The 21303-nt window shown below is 37.1% G+C and overlaps 1 protein-coding gene across 4 annotated transcripts in view; it reads right to left on the bottom strand.

Moving 5' to 3' along the window:
- ROCK2 (Rho associated coiled-coil containing protein kinase 2) overlaps positions 1-21303 on the bottom strand; it is a 167053-nt gene that overhangs the window by 76495 nt on the left and 69255 nt on the right. For all 4 annotated transcript variants that reach the window (XM_058287787.2, XM_058287788.2, XM_058287790.2 and 1 more), the window contains exon 4: positions 5321-5458. In XM_058287787.2, the coding sequence (XP_058143770.1) occupies positions 5321-5458 (138 nt within the window). The remainder of the gene's footprint in view (positions 1-5320; positions 5459-21303) is intronic.

Raw genomic sequence — 21303 nt, forward strand, 5'->3', positions numbered from 1 at the left:
GAACAGAATTCAAAGAGAAATTCATGTATATGTGGTAATTTAGTGACTGAAAAAGAAGTCATTTCATTCACTACATGGAGAAAATATGACAAATTATTCATTTTAATCTTCATACGGGCTCTGTCAAAGATACATTATGCATTACCCAATGTACTAGTATATAAAGATAAATGAAACATTCCATGCCATCAGTGTGAAAAGACCAGTAAACTGGCAAATGTAATAAAGAGTAATAAGTACTGATAGGGAAACATAATTTGACCAAATAGAAGTAAAGTATGAGCTGAGACTTGAAGTACGAATAAGTGGGATATAGAAATGATCATAATTAAATCACAGGCTTTTGAGTCAGGCACACCTGTGTTTTTGCTTTTGTCTATTAATGGGCAAGTTATCCAAATAATCTGAAATTCCGTATTATCAAACATAAAATGGGAATACAACTACCAGCTTCACAGAGATGTCACAAGGATTAAATGAGACAATGGATGTAAAGTACTTAGCTTCGATACTAGCATACCCCAAGTACTTAATAAAATACTCAAATCAAGTGGAAAGAAAGCTTCAACAAAAAAGAAATTTAAAACTAAAAGAATTCAAATAACGTGAGTTAAAAAGAAAGTCCAAGGAAAAATGTAAAAATATTTTGAACTTAATGAAAATAGCATATAAAAATGCATGGGATTCAGCTACTGAAGTACTTAGAAGGATACTTATTAAGTGCTTTACATTAGAAAACAAGAAAGGTCTCAAATCAAAAAGCTTCCAATTTTAGAAACTAGAAAATGGACAAATTAAACTGAAAGCAAACTGCAGGAATAAAGAGCAAAAATGAAGAAAATTGAAGACAGGAAAACAGAGAAAATCAATTACACCAAAAGTTAGTTCTTTAAGTGACCTAAAAAACTAATAAACCTCTAGACAAAATAAGAAAAAAAAAATATTAGAGAAAAAATTGCCTATCTCAGGAATCAAAGAAAGGGCATTATTATGGTCAACTCCACATCCAGTCCAATTCCTTGAAAGAAACAAACTACCAAAACTCACTCACCAAAACATAAGTAACATGAATAGAACTGTGTCTATTAAAGAAATTGAATCCAATATTAAAATCCTTCCAACAAAGAATACTACAGGCCCAGATGGTTCTGCTGCTGAATTCCACCTAACATTTAAGGAAGAAACAATACTAATTCTAAATAATCTTTATAAGAAAGAGAGGAGAGAACATTTCTTAACTCATTTAATGAGGCCATCATTAACCTGATACCAAAAATCAAAGACATCACAAGAAATAAATACACCAATACCTCTCAGGAACAAAGATACAAATATTCTCAACAAAATATTAGCAAGCTGAATCCCAGAAATAAAAGGGATAATACATCATGATGAAGTAGGATTTATCCCAAGAATGCATGGGATAAATTTCAACATTTGAATATCAATCCGTATAATTCACTGTATTACTAAAGAAGGAAAACATGATAATTTAAAGTATACATACATTAAATAAAGTAGGTCAAAGAGAAAGCCTTTGCCACATTCCAACATCCACTCCTAATGACAACTCACCAAACTAGGAACAGAAGGAAGCTTACTCAATCTGATTAAAGGCATCCACAGAAATTGACAGCTAACATTACACTTAATGGCAAAAGAATGATTTCTGACTAAGATCAGGAACAAGGTAAGGATGTCCTCTCTTACCACTCCTACTCAATATCTTACGGGAAGTTGCAGCCAATGCAATGAGACAGGAAAAAGAAATCGAAGTTCTATAAATTGGAAAAGAAGAAATAAAACTGTGTCTATTTTCAGACAAAATGATTTTCTACTTAGAAAATCCTCAAAGAATCAAGGGGAAAAAAGCTAAATGAAATAATAAGTGAGTTTTGCATGATCACAGGAGTTAAGATCAATATTCAAAGATCGTTTGTATACTCTAGCAATAAAAAATTGGAATTTGAAATTAAAAAAACAGTAACTATATATGTAAGAGAACCAGAAAAATGAAATACTTTTATAAATCTAACAAAATAAGTGGCGAGTTTAAGTGCAGAAGGTTCAAAACAAAGAAGAAAGGTTCAAGATAAAAGAAGAAAAAAAGAGAGTGTTACCATGTTAAAGGACTGGAAAAGTAAATATTTTAAAATATTAATCACCCCCAAATTGATCTACAGATGAAACACAATATCAATAGAAATCCCAGCAAGCTCTTTTTGGTAGATAGCAACAAGCTAATACTAAAATTTATATGGAAAGGCAAAGGAATCAGAACAGCTGAAACAATTTTTAAAGCAAAAAATGAAGTTGAAGGACTGATACTACTTCATTTCAAGCAATGAATAATTCAAAAATGAAATTATGAAAACAATTCCACTTACAACAGCAAAGAGAATAACATATTTAGGAATAAATTTAATGAAAGAAGTGGAAAACCTACACTCTGAAAACCAAGGAGTTGAAAAGAAATTGAAGAAAACATAAATAATTGGAAAGAATCCCATGTCGATGGATCAGAAGACAACAAAAAAATACCTCAAAAATGCCACATATACCTAAAATGTATGAACTAAAATTATGAAATTCTTAGAAGAAAAGATAGGATAAATGTCCATGATGTTGGGCTAGGCAATGGTTTCTTAAGGATGACCATAAAACACAAGCAGCAAAAGAAAAACAAAAGATAAATTGGGGAAGCGGACTTGGCCCAATGGATAGGGCGTCCGCCTACCACATGGGAAGGCTGCAGTTCAAACCCTGGGCCTTCTTGACCTGTGTGGAGCTGGCCCATCTGCAGTACTGATGCGCTCAAGGAGTGCCATGCCACACCAGGGTGTCCACTGCATAGGGGAGGCCCAGGCGCAAGGAGTGTGCCCCGTAAGGAGAGTCACCCAGCACGAAAGAAAAGTGCAGCCTGCCCAAGAATGGCGCTGCACACACGGAGAGCTGACACAACAAAAAGAAACACAGATTCCCAGTGCCGCTGATAAGGATAGAAGCGGTCACAGAAGTACACACAGTGAATGGACACAGAGAGCAGACAACTGGGGGCGGCGGGGGGGGAGGAGGGGGAATAAATAAAAATAAATAAATGGGAAAAAAAGATAAATTGGACTTCAACAAAATTTTAAACTTTCCTCCTGCAAACAATACCATCAAGAAAGTAAAAAGACAGCCCACAGAAGAGGAAAAATATTTGCAAATCATGTATCAGATAAGCAACCTGTATTCAGAATATATAAACGAATGTTTACATCTCAACAATGTAGACAAATAACAAAATTAAACAGGCAAAGCATCTGAACAGACATTTTATCCAAAGAAACTATACAAATGGCCAATAAGCAGATGAAAATATGTTCGACATTATTAGTCATTAGGGAAATGCAAATCAAAACCATAATGTGGTACTACTAAAATGGCTAAAAATAAAAAAGACAGACAGTATCAAGAATGTTGGTAAGAAAGTGGAGAAATTCAAACCCTAACATTAATACATTGCTGGTGGGATTATCAAATGGTGCTGTCACTTTGGAAATCAGTTTGGCAGTTTCTTATAATGTTAAGCATAGAGTGACTGGTAATTCCACTCCTAGTACATACCTAAGAGAAATGAAAACAAGTCCACTGAAAAACTTTTTACACATTTGATCATAGCAGCATTATTCATAATAGCCCAAAAAATGATGACTAGATTAATAACATAAGATATATATCCATGTAACAAAATATGATTAGACATAAAAAGGAACAAAGTGCTGACATGTTAAAACAGGAATGAACCCTAAAAACTTTGTTAAGTGAAAGTACATATCACAGAAGACCCTACAATATGTGATCCCATTTATATGTTCAGAAGAGGTAAATCCATAAGGACAGAAAATAGATTACTAGTTGTAAGGGGCTGGGGTAATGGAGAGTTGGAGAGTGACTGCTAATGGTTTTTTTTTAGGAGTGATAGAAAGGGTCTAAAATAAGTGGTGATGGCTGCACAACTCTATGAGCATATTAAAATCACTCGATTATAAAATAAGACAATATAAACAAAAAGAAATCAGTCATTATGACATGTTCTCAAATAGTTCAACATTTCAAGTATATAAATAAAATGGTGCATAGACTGTCCCTTGCCAATATAAATATGAAAGTCTCAATTATAAATCACTTTTTCAAAAGAGCACTGTTTCCGATGTTGATTTGTTTCATCTCAGATCATTACCTCTTTATCTCAATTAGCACCTTAAAAAGGTCCACTGAGCAAAATTACTGATCAATTTCTAATAAAGATAACAATTTGTAATATGATTAACTAGAAATGGCAATGAATCTGCTACTCTGAAAGCAATTTAAAGCTAACAGTGCAAGAAAAATTTGAATTTGCCATCACTATTCATTAATCAAGTAAATTTTTCCGGTATATGATTTGTTACAAAATTCTTAGTTTTAATTGAATGCCAAAATTTCTATATACTAGCTCCAGTTTAAAAAAAAAAAAAAAAGCAATGGGGAGTGGGGGAGTCAGGCTCAAACCTATAAAAAAGCTATAGCAATAAGCTTTTAAACTACAGTCATTGACCTAACAAATGCTTTATACTTCCAAACTGCTTTCCACAAACAAGGTATCAAATTCCCAGATCATTTAAGCATTCTGAACCTTAGTTGGTATATAACTAATCTTACTCATGACACTTGTTCAAATATGTTTGCAGAATTAAATATTAGAATAAAAATAATTTAGAGAAACAAAGCCGGTAATGGATATAATGGAAATGGAGGCAAAATAGAATCATAAATTCCTTACTCTGCAGTCAAAGAAGAGACTGAATTAGGATGCCAAATATTCTCTTTCGATTATAGGTAACATATAAAAGAGGAGAAAAAATTTATTGTAGAAAGTTTTTTTCCCTTTTAGAAGATAGTCTGATAAATGTAATGTAAACTTCTACCTAATGTTAATATGTATATCTCCTTTCAACTGAAACAGCGAGTTTACTATGTTCCTACTATGTAAGTCTTCAGAGAGAATGGGCAGGGAATAGCATAATGGTGATCTCTCCAATCTTTTAAAAAGGAATTACAAAATATAAAGTTGCAAGTAATACTTGCTGCCATTCAACAATCTGCATAAAAATTAAATGACAGGTCTATGTGGAGATACTATTTGGGAACATTAAAAAAGCGTAGTGAATCAAATCTTTTAAAAAATACCTGGATTTTGCTATGAGTGAAGCATAAGACTTTCAGTACACAAAATTCAACTCTTATGATTAATAAGTGCTTATTAAAAAAAGGAACTAAAAGTTAGTATGCTTACCTGAACCACCCAGGGACTGTTGGCAAAGGCCATAATATCTCTCTCTTCCCAGAAAAAAGCAGAATCTGATCTTTTTATCATTTCAAACTTACTAAGAAGCTTCATTGCATAAACCTTCTGTGATGCCTTATGACGAACCTGTTGATTATTTAAAAGGCAAAAATTAATATACTTTAATTTTATGAAAGGTGGAGAACATCACAATGCTATTTTTAAAGACTTGAGTTGCAAAACAAAATGATCCTTACTTAACAATTTAAAAAATCATAACATGTTAAATGAAAGATATAAGGGGAATTTTTCAACATCCTAAATATTTCATGAAATAATACCTATAAAAAGTAAGTTTGAAAGGGGATTGTGGGAAGATGGCAACAGACTAAGAGGCAGAGATGAGTGCTCACACAAAGGCAATGGAGAAAGAGCCAAAAGCTGTCCGAGGGACCTGCTATGGGGGCCAGCAGACCAGGACAGTGCTGCACAGCCCCAAGGAGGATGACAGACAGAGAGAGAAGAAGCCAAAACAGCAAACGTGAGTTACCAAGTCCCTATGGCTGCAGAGAAAGTCCCTCCTCCTCTACCCCCAAGACAGCAAGCTGGGGTGAAGCACCTGGTTCACTGCAGCTGACTAAGAGCGGAGCAGACGTCCTTCTCCCTGTCAGCTGCCTCATGGGAGAATGGGGGGAGGTCGGGGTGCTTTTCTTCAGCGAATTCAGCCAGCAGAGCTTGCTTTGAATCTCTGAGCTGGAGAGTCCACACAGGAACAAAGGAAAGCTGAGAATGAATCACCTCTGTGGAAAGGTGCATTGACTAGCGCCATCTGCTGGCCAGTCTGGAAACTGCATGGACAAAAACAATTCATGCTCTCTGATTGCAACCCCTGGAAGAAAATCTGTACCCAACTAGTGAGTGTCTCGCCCAATTTGAAAACTTAAATTGGGCAATTTTAAAGACTGAAAATAAGTTGAACCAAATATCAAAGAACTGAAGGGGGGAAAAAATAGGTGAGAGAAATGAGCCTCAGAGTAAATTCCCCAATATATTCTCAGATACCAAGACATCAGCAAAAAATTACAAGCCATATGAGGAAAGAGGAAGAAATAGCCGAGCCAAGAGAACAAACCAAATATCCTGAAGAGATTCAGGATTTACAACAAGTAATCAGTGATAATCACACAACTCTCCTAAATCACTTCAAAAGAATTTAAAGAAAATACGACTGAAGAAATAAAAGATACTAAGACAACACTGTGAGAGCAAACTGAAAGCCTGCAAAGAAAAGTAACAGACATTATGGGAATGAAATATACAATGGATGAGATTAAAAATACATCAGAGGGAGACAACCAGCAAGATGGCGGTGGAGGAAGGAGCTCCTAGAGTCAGCTCCTGCTACAGTTAGCAAACACCTAGAGCTCTCTGAAGCTAGCTGAGGCACCTGTTTGGGGGCTCCAGGAGACTAGAAGAGCATTCTGCAATGACCCTAAAGGAGTAGAAGGAGAAGACTGCCCATCTGCAGAAAAGACTCGGAAGGAGCATGCCACACTGTGGAGGCCAGTGCCCATCCTCCACTGGAGGCACTAGCCGCCTTGGGAACGGTTCCGTGGCTGGAATCAAAATCTCCACTTCCCCAAAACAGGGAAGGAAGAGACAGTTGGGCACCAATTTCAGCTATTTAAGAGGAAACTCAGTGGGCTACAGTATAATCCTGAGAACGGCTAAAGCTTGAGCCTGTCCAAGTCAGAAAGAGGCTGGGAGCCGCCATCTTAACTCTGCGCCTGGCATGAGGGGAAGCGGGGCAGGCTGAAAATCCCAGTGCTGGCAGAGACCAGCTTCTTCCCATCCAGATCATACTGAAGGTCTGGCCTAGGCCCCAGTGCCACCTCCAGCAGGGAGGAAGCTGTGGGGACCTGCACCAGCCTCTCCAGGAAATTACCAAGCCTAGCCACGAAGGCCGGTGATTATCCTACTCTGGTGTCACCAACCACCCCAGGAGCTATTCTCTGACGGGAATTGGAAGCTCCATTTCCCAGAAACAGGGGAGGAGGAGAGGGCTGGCTGCTGATTTCGGCTACTGACTGGTAGACTTGGCTGCCTAAGAGAGAACCCTGGGAACAGGGGGACGTGAACCAGCCCAAGTCAGAAAGAAGCCAGTAGCCTCCATTCTGACTCCGCCCCCAGCCAGAGGGGAAGCCAGGCTGACAGAAACTCTCAGTGTCGGTGTCTACAGGAACCAGTTTCTTTCACACAGATCAGCCTGCGGCCCCCCTAGGCTTCAGCCCCACCTCTGGCGGGGAGGAGGCTGAGGAGCCCTGCACCATCCTATATAGGTAACTGCAGGGAACTTTGGCTGCCAGAGAATGAAAATCAGAAGTCTACCAGGGCAACTGCTGTCATCTTGGACCCACACTGCATAGATTGCAGCCCACACCTGCAGCTCCATCCCTGCCCCAGGCAGGGGAGAAAGGGATGTGAAGCTTCATCAATCTCTCTGGGCAACTACAGTCTAGGCCTGCACGGAGATTATTCCACATAGCTGTGACTCTGTCCCTACCCCTGGCAGAGGAGAAAGTTGGAAGAAGCTTCATTGGCCCCTGGAGCAAAGAGGGCAGCTTGAGCCTCCACAACTTACACCACCAACTACATGTTTGCCTCCTACTGCACAACCAGCAAGGAAGAAAAGACAGGAAGCCCTAAACTAAAGAGAAAAACTGCACCCAGAAAAAATACTCTAGGAAGCCAGATACCAAGACACCAACAAAAAATTACAATCCACACCAGGAAACAGGAAGATATGGCCCAGTTAAAGGAACAAGATAAGCCCAAGGATGACATAAAGGAGTTGAGACAACTAATTATTGATGTTCAAACAAATCTCCTTAATAAATTCAATGAGACGGATAAAGAGATTAAGGATATTAAGAAGACATTGAGTGAGCAAAAAGAAGAATTTGAAAGGATAAACAGAAAAATAGCAGATCTTATGGGAATGAAAGGTGCAATCAATGAAATTTTTAAAAAAATATGAATCATATAACAGCAAATTTGAGGAGGCAGAAGAAAGGATTGGTGAGCTTGAAGAAATGGCCTCTGAAAGTGAACATACGAAAGAACAGATGAAAAGAATGGAAAAAATTGAACAAGGTCTCAAGGAACTAAATGACAGCAAATGACATGCAAACATACATGTTCATGGGTGTCCCAGAAGGAGAAGGGAAGGGGAAAGGGGCAGAAGGAATATTTAAAGAAATAATGGTAGAAAATTTCCCAACCCTATTGAAGGACATAGATATCCATGTCCAAGAAGCACAATGTACTCCCATCCGAAAAAATCCAAACAGACCAACTCCAAGACACATACTCATCAGAATGTCAAAGGTCAAAGACAAAGAGAGAGTTCTGAGAACAGCAAGAGAGAAGCAATGCATAACATATAAGGGATATCTAATAAGATTAAGTGCTGATTTCTCACAATAAACCATGGAGGCAAGAAGACAGTGGTCTGATATAATTAAGACAATGTAAGAGAAAAACTTCCCACCAAGAATCTTATAGCCAGCAAGGCTGTCTTTCAAAAATGAGGGTGAGATTAGAATATTCACAGACAAACAGAAACTGAGAGAATCTCTAAGCAAGAGACCAGATTTTCAGGAAATATAAAGGGTGTGCTAGAGTCTGAAAAGAAAAGACAGGAGAGAGAGGCCTGGACGAGAGTCTAGAAATGAAGATTTTATCAAGAAATGTAACTAAAAGTGTCAAAAGAGTGGTAAAAATAAAATATGACAGATAAAACTCAAATAGTCAGGAATAAACTTAACCAATTATGTAAAGCACTTGTATTCAGAAAACTACAACTCAATGTTAAATCAAAAAAGCCCTAAAAACTGGCAGAAAATTCCATTCTCATGGATTGGAAGACTAAATATCATTAAGATGTCAATTCTACTCAAACTGATACACAGATTTAATGCAATCCCGATAAAAATAATACCAGCATTAAAGAAAAAATTGAAAACACAATCATAAATTTATTTGGATATGTAAGGAACCATGAATAGTCAAAAAACATCATAAAAAGGAAAAGTGAACCCTGATCTCCAGGCTTTAAATCATAATACCTATCTATAATGGTAAAAACATCATGGTACTGGACTAAAGACAAGACACGTAGACCAATGGAACTAAACTGATGGTTCAGAAACAGACCCTCACAGGTATGGGCCAAGTGATTTTTGACTAGCCTGTCAAACTCACACAGCTCAGGCAGAACAATCCATTGAACAAATGGTGCTGAAAGAATTGGCTATCCACAGCTGAAAGAAGTAGAGAACCCCTATCTCACAACTTATCCAAAAATTAACTCAAAATGAATCAAAAAACTTAAAAGAACCATAAAACTTGTAGAAGAAATTATTGAAAAGTATCTCCAAGACCTGGTGGTAGGTGGTAGATTCTTAAAGGAGATAAGAGGAGGACTGAATAGACTACTGTTATTTAATGCATGTAGAAGTTTTAATTAGCTTTACTGTAAAAGTATGGAAATGTATAGAGTTGATGTAACACACAGTGAGTAACAGCTAGTTTTTAAATGGGGATGTGACTCAAAATGGTAGTCTAGTTATGTAAATGCCAGTTGACAGAATGCTAGAGAATAATCTAGGAACTGGATAGCAGAGTAAACCAAGAGGTTGGTGAGAATTGTGGTTGATGGTACAGATGCAAGAGTGTCCTTTGTTAGCTAGAATAAATGTGTATCACTACTGCAGGGTGTTGGGAATGTGGAGAAGCATGGGAAAAATACAGCTGGAGTGACCTATGGACTGTGGTTAGTAGTAATAATATAATATTCTTGCCATCTATGCAAAAGATGTACTGTGTTGATACTGAGGCAGTATGGAAAATGTGAGCCAAATGTACACTATGGACATGTTAACAATCAGATGATATTATTTAATCTGTAGCAAATGACACACCACATTGTGATGTGTTGATGGGAGGTTGTTGTTTGGGAATTCTGCACATGTGCATGATTGTTTTATAAGTTTACAACTTCCGTCATAAAAAAACATATTTAAAAAATAATAATAGGGTAAGCTGGGGGAAGATAAGGACAATGTAAGATAAGGACTATGATTAGTAGTAAGATTTTGACAGTGTTCTTTCATAGTTTTTAACAAACGTCTCATGACAATGCAAGGTGTTGGTGGAGGGTTGATGTATGGGACCCCTGTATGATGTTATGCATGTTTGCTTTATAAGTTCACAACTTTTACTATATACTTAATTGTTTATGTATGTTCATACATAAATGATAAAAAGATAATAACAATCGGATTGGTTAGGGGAAAACTACTTTGGTAGTAATATTTTAACAATGCTCTTTAATCATTAGTTAAAAAGGTTTAAAGACAATGCAGGTTATTGGTGGTAGGGTAAGATGTTATATATGTTTGTTTGATGTTATGTTTGGTTTGTGAGTTCACAACTATTATACACTTGTTGTTTATATATGAGTGATATATTTCAATAAATTTATTTTTAATTACAAGAAAAAAAATACATCAGAGGCACAGAAGAGCAGATTTGAATTGCTTGAAGGCAAGAATTACTGATTTTAAAGACAGAACATCTGAACTGAAAAATACAGGAGAACAGAAAGAGAAGACAATGGAAAAAATGCAACAGAGTCTGAGGGAATTGAAGGACAATGCAAAACACACAAATGTTTACATTATCAGTGCCCCAGAAGGAGAAGAGAATGGAAAAGGGGCAGAAAGAATATTTTAGGAAATATCACAGAAAATTTCCCAATCCTTAAGAAGGGCATAAATACCAATATCCAATAAGGATGACGCACCCCAAAGAGAAAAAGTCCAAATAGACATAGCTGAGACATCTACTATTTAGAATGACAAATATCAGAGATAAATAGAGGATTCTGAAAGCAGCAAGAGAAAAGCAAAGTATCACATACAAGGGAAAACCAAAAAGGTTAAGTGGTATGATGTATTTAAGGTACTGAAAGAGAAAAACTGCCAGCCAAGAACTCTGTACCCAGCAAAGCTGTCCTTCAAAAATGACTGGGGGTTCAAAGTCTTCAGAGACAAACAAAAACTACAGAATATGTTACCACAACACCAGATTTGCAAGAGAAACTAAAAGGAGTGCTGCAGCCTGAAAGGAAAAAACAAGGGCAAGAGATCTGGAGAAGAGTTTAGAAATGATTATAAGAAAGGGTAACTAAAGGATAAGAAGGCAGACAATAGAATGATATGACACCAGAGAGCCTAAGGATGAAATGGATGAAGTAATGTCTTTAGGAATAACGCTGAATGTTAATAGACTAAACTTCTCAAACAAAAGACATAGATTGATAGAATGGATTAAAAAATATGAGCTGTCTATATGTTGTCTACAAGAGATCCACCTCAGACATAAGGACACAACAAGGTTAAAAGTGAAAGGTTGGAAAAAGGTATCCCATGCCAACAGTAACCAAAAGAGCTGGAGTAGACCAAATAAATGTAAAATAACATTACAGTGTATGAACAATAATCACTCAGTGCAACTGGCAGATTGTTCCTGTGATCAGTATTCTGTAATTTTTTCCTACAAAATAAACACTTGTTTTTAATTAAGGGAAAAAAAAAAGAAAACTAAGTTCAATGTACAACTATCTCATTTAATCTACATAAAAATAAACTCATGAAGCTTTATTACTTTGTTAATTAAGCTATTTTTAAGAAAAAGACTTTGTTAAATGATGAATTTGGAAGATTTTTCTGGAGAAAAATATATTTAAGTAGTTTGAAGCTACGTTTTCTTACTTTTTAAAAGACTTTTTATTTATTTCTCCCCATCCCTTTGTTGTTTTTCACTTGCTGAGTCTGTTTGTCTTCCTCTTTAGGAGGCACCGGGAGCAAAACACAGGATCTCCAATGTAGGAGGGAAATGTCCAATCTCTTGAACCACATCTGCTCCCTAGTTTCCTTACCTTCTAAACTCAAGAATCTAATAAATTTAGGTATCAGGGGATAATTGTGATTTTCCCAAGTCATCCTTATTTTTTTCTATGTACTCTTTTTTTTTCTTTAAGGGAAAAAATAACTATCAACAATATGGTTATTTGGTAAATACCTCCCTACCACTGGATTGTAAATTCTGTAAGGTCAAAGACAGTGTCTCTCTTGACCACCATTTTAAATCTCAGAATGAGGCAAACTCAACTACAGAGCCAATCAATGTTTTGAATGAATGATTTTTAACAATGAACATTTACTAAGTAATTATTCATAAATAATAACAACTACTATTTATACTTGGATGGGTACCTTAAACATGTACAAAACTGAATTCCTAATCTTCATCTCCAAATTTATTTCTCCAGAAGTCCTTCCCATTTCAGTCAATGACATTCATCCCCCCAATTCCTGTGGCTAAAAACTTTTGACTCCTCTTTTTCTCTCATATACCCATACACCCCATCAAACCCATCATCAAATCTTGTCAGTTCTACCTTTAAATTGTTTCAGAATCCAACCATTTCTAACTACCTCCACTCACACTACCAAGCCACCAATATTTTTTTATTTGAACTACCTGTAACAGCTTCAACTGGTTTTCCTGTTTCCATTCTTTCCTACCCACAAGCTGCTGGTTTCCTGTCATGCCTCTGCTTAACTCCACCACCACCACCACCACATCCAGTGGCTTCCCATCTCGTATCTGCATGTGCCACTCTCTCTATTCCTGGATCGCCTCCTCTAGCAGGGCTCAATCTCCCATTCCTTCAGATCCCTGCTCAGGGAGGCCTACTCTCACCACACTACTTAACCTTTCAACCCACTGGCTCCCACCAGGCCCACTGCTGCCCTCACACTCCCTATCCAAGTCTCTCTTCTTGCTTTGTGTCATTGAACTTCTTAACTTCTTACATCCTCTTTTTTACTTATTTTGTTTTTATCTGTATCTTAGCAATAGAATTTAAGACCACGAAAGTAAGGCTTTTTGTGTTCTTTTTGTGTTTTGTTCACTACTTTATCGTCAGTGTCTAGTATAATACCTGGCACATAATAACTTTCAACAAATATTTGCTGAAAGAATATGTTTACTGAGTGTCTACAATGTGCCAGGTACTGTGTGTTCTGATACATGCATTATCCTATGTAGTCTTCACAACAATTCTAATGAAGTATTACATCCTCATGTTAAAAATAAGAAACAGGAGACTGAGAAATTTATTAACTTGCCTGAGGGATATGTATAGTAAATAGAATCAAGATTTAAAGGTTTAATATGTATCAACAAAATTGATTTGTTTAAAAAAAAAAAAAAGATTTAAAGGTAATCTGGATCCAGAATCCATGCTACTAACCACTTGTCTATGCTATTTCCACTAGATATACCCAAAATTAGGGTAATCTGAGCAGGACAGTGCCAGATTACATCTATTGACTCAGTGTCCCATCCACTTAGTACTCCATTTCACTTACCATGTATGCCAGTTTTCGTACAAGTAATACCTTCACCCTAAAGCTAGAGAAAAGAAGGTAATTGGACAGGTAAGCTTCTGATCACATAGTTTATGGGATCCTAAATAATCCCTAATTTAAATCCTGGCATTTTCTTTTCTGTGCTCACACTCTAGGAACACTTGCCTCCTTCAGTTCCTCTAATATAAAACCCTGGCACAGGATCGTCACAGGTCCTGGAGCGGTTCTAGAACCCATCACAGTCCTTGAATCCACCTCATCCTCAGAGATACTGGCTCCTTGTCCACTCAGGATGTGACAAACTCCTCATAGAGACTTTCTCTCTAGCCACCCTACCCAAAGTAGGAACTCGATGTGTTCTAATTCAGTACCCTATTTGTTTTCCTCCTAGCAGATACTAAACTTGGTAAAAAAAATTTTATGTTATTTTTTGTTTTAATTGGTAAAATTCTGATGTTGTTTCCTTGTTTTTAGTATCAAAACTGTCTTCCATCTTAAGCTCAAAAAGGGTAGAAAGTATCCATGCCTGTCCCCATAATACTCTTAGTGCTAAGTACAATAATAGCACTGGCAATAAAAGAGGCACTCACTAAATATTAGTTGAATGAATTAATCTTAGAAGGGAAAAAAAAAACTTTTATTTTATCATTGGCTAAAAGGAATTTCAAGATTTAAGAAAAGATCAACATCTTTTGTCAAATACCTTTCACATCTAATATCAATGCTTGTATTGCTGAAAATAAGGTAAACCAAATGAAGGCTTTATGCCCAAACCAGAAAAGAAACAGAACCTTCATACTCTACAGATCAGATAACTCTATAAAGTAAAACTTTAGAAAATTCTGTATCTCTTTAATAAAGTTTCATTTCCCTAACAACAATCAAGAAAAAAAATCATCTGTGTTGAGTGTACTTGAACGTATCACTAAAAGAAAAACCAGGAAAGTCTTTCATGATATAATACAAAAATGTAGAGCTCAGAATCTGGTACTTCTGGCTATGACAGAGTAATAGATACAAGACTAAGCGTGCTACTATAAACAAACATTGAACTGACAAAATATATGAAGCAACTGTTTTCAGCTTTGTAAAACCGCTAACAAATTACTACAATCCCTGAGAGAAAAGAATCTCAAAAGTTGAACCCCACGATTGCCCAGACATTCTGCTCAAAGACATTGTACACAGCAAGTGAGCATCTAAGTACAGCAGTTCTGCTAACTGAAGAAGCACAGATCAAAGTTAGGACAGGTGCGGCAGACTGACTATGCAGGACAGGAAATTGGAAAGTCAAGAGCTGCACAGAGGCAGATCTCCTAAGAAGTGCCATGTGAGTCTTTGGCTAAGGGCTGGGCTGCCCAGGGAGAAAGTATCCAAGGTTTTTATGAGAGAACAGCTATTATGGGGCTGACAGTGAAGCAGAGATAGAAGTTAAGCTACAACGAAGGGCCCTTGGTTTCCAGCCCAGCGAAACTTCAGAATTTAGAAATGGAGTCTTGCCAAGTTAAGAGGATTTGGGAAACACCTTGTTTTTCCACATATCTACCCTAATAAAGTATAAAGCTAAGCATGTGCACGCTAAGAATAATCAACAAGGGACTGAACAGCCTATTAGAGCAAAAATTCACACTCTTCAGAGGAAAACAACACACAACAGAGTCTCTACCACATATTCATAAGGTCTGGTATGTATCTAAAAACTAATGAATAGGCAAAGAGCAAAGTGAGATTCATAATCAAGGGGGAAAAAAGCAGGCAATAGAAACCAAACCCAAAGCTGGTCTAGATGTTGAATTTAGCTAACAAATATGTGCAAATAACAGAGGAAAATATGTTTAAGAAATAAATGAAAATAGAGTCTGAATGAATGAAAAATAGAATGTAAAGACACAGAGACTCAAGGACCTGTGTGACAATTTTATATAGTCTAAAATATGTGTAAATGGAGTTGAAGGGAAGAGAGTAAGAAAGGGGCAAAAAGGTTTTTCATCAAATTTGGAAAATTTGGGTCCTTCTCCAAACCTATCTAAAAACATAATAATCAAATCTGCTGAAAAGCAAAAAGAGAAAATCTTGAAAACAGGTAGAAGTTAATTAATATTTTTAAAGCCTACATACAAAGCACCAAAAACACAAATTACAATGAACTTATCAAAAACAACATAGGTCAAAAGACAAGGGACAGCTGCTTGACGAAAATGGCAGTGTAAGAAGCTCTAGGGTGCTGTCCCCTCAGAATCTTTGAAAAACTAGCAAAAACTAACACAGTCAGGAAGCAGATGTGGCTCAAGTGATTGGGCTTCCGTTTACCATATGGGAGGACCCAGGTTTGATCCCTGGGAACTCCCAGTAAAGGCGTGCCTATGCGGAACTGAGGTGGCACAAGTGACAGGGAACCTCTCTCCATATCAGAGGTTGCCAAGATCGAATCCCAGGGAATCCTAGAGGAGAAAACGAGAAGAGAAGACAAAAATAAAAAATAAAAAACTAACATAGTCATCTTCCTCAAAACTCCTGTAAACAGTTAAAAGACTTCAGAAACTAGGTAAGTGATAAATCAGGAAAAAGCATTCTGAAAAGCAGTAGGCAAAGCTCAAGGTGCCCTTGCTAGCCCCCTCTTCTACGACCTCACTGGCACAAGTACATGCAGTTTGTGCTCCAACTGTGGGTCCCTGGCTCTCTTCCAGAGGGAGCAGAGTAAACCATGTGCACATAATGGGGTGTCGGTATGTCAGTGTCAATCCATCCATGGAAGCCTGAAAGATTGAATCAGGAAACTTGTCTCAGGGTCAGGCTTCCAGAATTTGGCCTAAAGGGAGAGAAGTGGCTTGCAGACACTAAAGCAGTGTAATGAATTCACAGCAGCCTGGGGTAAAGAACCCCTGCATTAAGTCATACTATAGTGCACACAAGAGAGGCTGAGAAAAATAAAATAAAATAACAAAATAAGAAAGAAAAAAAGAGAGGTTGAGAGTCTATTTTAAAGGCAATATAGGGGACATTCAAACTCCTGTAAACTGTACTGCACAGAGGAATTCCTAAGACAATCAAGCACAAGCTCAAGCCCCGGCCCAAGAAGGAAGTAGGCTCCACTCAGACTCCCAGGAGATTGAGAGGACCTGGCACTTCACAGTCGCCTGGGGTTAAGCTTTGAAAGAAAGTCCTTAATCCAATGACTGGTGATCTGATAAGAAGAGTAGTGAAAGCCATGTGATAGAGGTAGAGATGAAAGCCTAAGGGTTGCCAGCAAGCTGCCAGAAGTTAGGAAAAGCCAGGGATGGATTCTATTTTCTCCTATAAGATTCCTGACTTATAGCCTCTAGAACTGTGACACATTTCTCTTGTTTTACTGTTTTAAAGCCATCCATCTTGTGGTATTTTGTTACAGCAGCCCTAAGAATTTAGCACCATCTAACTGACTACATATATTTAAAAAAAAAAAAAAAAGGAGAGCAAATAAGTAAATAAAGGTCAAAAAGTAAACAATGGTTATATTTCAGCTGAAGGAATTCTGGGTGACTTTCATTCTATTTTTATTAGTATTTTCTATAACTAATATGTACCTCTCTTCTTTTAATGTGAAAATCATTTTTTAGTAGATGAGACATTCCTAAGTGTAACTAGAAACATACCTGAAAAAATCCTAAAATGGACCTAGATGTCCCAGAACATCTGTGGACAAAAATTCTTAAAACCATTCTAACTAAAATGCCCCATTGAGGCTTTTAATTAATTTTTATCTTCAAATGTTACAATGTTAATAAGAAGATCCCATTTTAAATCTGCCTTGAATCCTGGCATCCCGTCAGCACACCATATGCCCAGGAAGCTACTTTCATCATGTCAATGAAACTTTCTACGTTCAAGGTTCTGTGTTGTATAGGAAATACAAAGAAAAGAAAAATACAACCCCAGATATGATCTGGCTGCACACACACACAAATCCATTACCAATGTTCAAGGTTGACTTTTCAAATGGCTGCATAGTGAAATTTTCTCTTTTATCTTGCTGCTCTACAGATATTCCTCCTAATCTGTGTACGTAACTAAAGAAAATAATCTTCCCAGATATGGGTGAACCATTTTCAGATGAGCAGCTATGAACCCCTGATGGGAATGTCAAAAAAGTATTCTCAAGACAGTTCCTGGCTGCAAAAAATTTACAATATCAAAGGAAGATTCAAAGAAGTGCACAAATGAACTATAGCATAAGGCATATTATGATAAATTATATAATACAATTATAATTAAAGGATGCAGAGGAGAGATCACACTCAGACAAAAGGTAGAAAGAATAGTAGAAGAATCAGCAAAGTTTTCTGCAGATGCTATCATCTAAAATAAACACTGAGAAACCTGTGAAACAACATGATCAAAGAAACAGACAGGAAAACAAAGGGCATGCTCTGAAAGGAATGACTGCCTAGAATGAATAACATAATGAAGATTCAGAGAGAGAAAATTGTTGACATCATAAAAGAGGGCTTTTGAGATTAAAATGAAGATTTCATAGTTCATTTCATAGAGAATGTACGAGGACAGAGGAATGTATTTTAGAAGGGTTATGTGGGCAGCAGTTTGTATTAGGCAAAGCAGATCTTCAATTCTCCATTATCTATCTGTCTAAATATAGAGACGTGATGAAATGAAGAAACAAAAAGTATGCATGTAAGAAAAGCCCCACAGTTGATTCTGCTATACCCACACCAGAAATGGGAGTGGGGGAGGGTAGGAGTGGTATATGAGAATATATTATATGAAAAATGGGGAAAATAGTCTGCCAAATAGTAATATGGGTCCAGCTGAGCTTTGATAGCAAGAATTTTCAGAAGATATAATAAGCATGATTTTGATACTTTTTTCTCCATCAGTATTTAGCAATCTAAGATCAGTAGTAACAATGATGAAATATTGTCAGCTGAAGTGCAAAGCAGAAGAGAACACAAAGAAGGTACTCCAGGTGCTAGATAAAGGATTGTAGAATGAAAGTAGCTTGGACAAAGGTGTTAGTAGTGAACACTGAAAATAAATGTGAAGAGACTGGAGAAGTATTTCCAGAAATGAAAAAGCCAATTATCAAAATTTATGAAAGGATAAGGGGCCCCAAAGAGCCAAAAACATTTTGAAAATGAACAAAGTTTGAGGACTCACACTTCCTGACTTTAAAGCATGTTATAAAGCTACAGTGGTAAAAATAGTATGGTACTGGAATAAAGACTGATATATTGACTAATGGAATTGAACTGAGAAGCAGACCCTCATATTCTATCCAATTGATGTTTGACATGACTGCCAAATCCACCCAACTGGAAAAGAAGTCTCTTCAGCAAATGATGCTGGAAGAATTTGATATCCATAGCCAAAAGAATGAAAGACAATGTTCCACAACAGTGTGGTGTGTTGGTGAAGGGCTGTTGTATGTCGTATGGGAATTCTATACATGTCCATGATTGTTTTGTAAGTTCACAACTTCTGTAATAAAAATATATGTAAATAAATAAATAAAAAGAATAAAAGAGGGCCCCTATCTCACATCTTATTAAAAAATTAACTTAAAAGGAATCAAAGACCTAACTTTAAGAACCAGAACCAGAGAACTCCTAGAAGAAAATATAGGGAAGCATCTTCAAGATCTTGTGGTAGGAGGTGATTTCTTAGACTTACACCCAATGCACAAGCAATGACAGAAAAAATAAAAGAGACTTCCTCAAAATTGAATACTTTTGTGCTCCGAAGGACTTTGCCAAGGTGGAAAGGCAGCCTATTCAATGGGAGAAAAAATTTGGAAACCACATATTCTTATAAGGGTTTAATCCAGGTAATATAAAAAGATGCTACAACTCAATGATACAAACACAAGCAACCCAATTTAAAAATGGGCAAAAGATTTGAAAAGACATTTTCCTAAAAAGGAAATAAAAGCACATGAAAAAATGTTCAACATCACTGGCTATTAGGAAATGCAAATTAAAACTACAATGAGATATCATTTCATACCTACTAGAATGGCCACTATTAAAAAAACAGAGAACTACAAGCATGGGAGAAGATGTGGAGAAATGGTAACTCTTACTGCTGTTGGGAATGTAGAATGGGTACAGCTGCTGTGGAAGACTGGCAGCTCCTTAGGAACCTAAATATAGAACTGACATATGATCCAACAATCCCACTACTAGATATACACTCAGAACTGAAAACAGGGGTGTGAACAGACATTTGTATACCAATGTCACAACTGCCAAAAGTTGGGGGGAGTGGATATGGCTCAAGCCATTGAGTGCCTGTTTCCCACTTGGGAGGGCCCAGCTTCCTCCCCCTGTGCTCCTAAAAACAAACAGGCAAACAAATGGAAAAAAAACAACAATGCAGGGTAGCCAATATGGCTTAGTGGTTGAGCACCAGCTTCCCACACACAAGGTTCTAGGTTCAATGCAGGGCCCCAGTATCTAAAAAAAAAAAAATGTGGCAGTTTGAAATTATTTTATGAATCCCAAAACAGAGGACGATTATATTTGTGAACTAATCCATTCTTGTAGTGTTGAGACCCTCTTAACCGGACTAATTCAGTGAGTTTCAACTGAGACTCCACCCTCCTGCTGGGTCTGATAAAAACGGAGACACAGGAAAATGGAGCCACTATACTGATCCAGCAGTGTGAGAGAAAGGAACCCAGGTTCACCCACTGATGAGCTGAAGGAGAAAAGACCCCGGAAACTCAAAGATTGAGGCCCAGGGAGAAATGAGCCATATGTCTGGTAGTTTGCAGCTAAATTCAGAAAGAAAGCAGAGGAGCAGAGACTGAAAGAAGAAGCCCAGAAAGAGGCAAGCTCTATGCCTGGTTGCTCACGGTTCAGCTCTGGGAGCTGAGTTCTGAAAGACAGTGAGTCTGGAGGGGAATAGAGAGAACTTGGCAGAGATGGGTGACCATCCTGATTTGCCACATGACCAGACAACAGGTTCAACAATAACTATGACAAGAAGGCACCTCTGATGGTGCTTTGATTTGGATATTTCATGCCTCAGAACTGTAAGCCTTTACCCCAAATAAATCCCCTTTATAAAAACCAACTTGTTTCTGTTACTTTTTATCAGTCTGTGGCAAACTAAAACAGATGGAAACAACCCAAGTATCCACAAACTGATGAATGGATAAACAAAATGTGGTATATGCACACAATGGAATATTATTAAGCTTTAAGAAGAAATGAAGTCCTGATGCATGCAACAACATGGATGAACCTTATGGACATTATGTTGAGTGAAATAAGTCAGACACAAAAGGACAAATATTTTATGATTTCACTAAAATAAACTAAATATAATGAGTAAACCCATGGAATTAATATCTACAGTATAGATCATGAGAAGATAGAATGAGGTTAGAGGATGGGCAACTGATGCTTAATTTGTGCTGAATTTGTAAGAAGGTAAATGCGTGGAAATGGGTAGAGGTGGTGGTAGTACATTATAGTGATTGTAATTAATAGCACT

The sequence above is a fragment of the Dasypus novemcinctus genome, chromosome 25, assembly GCF_030445035.2.
Source record: "Dasypus novemcinctus isolate mDasNov1 chromosome 25, mDasNov1.1.hap2, whole genome shotgun sequence".
NCBI lineage: Eukaryota > Metazoa > Chordata > Mammalia > Cingulata > Dasypodidae > Dasypus > Dasypus novemcinctus.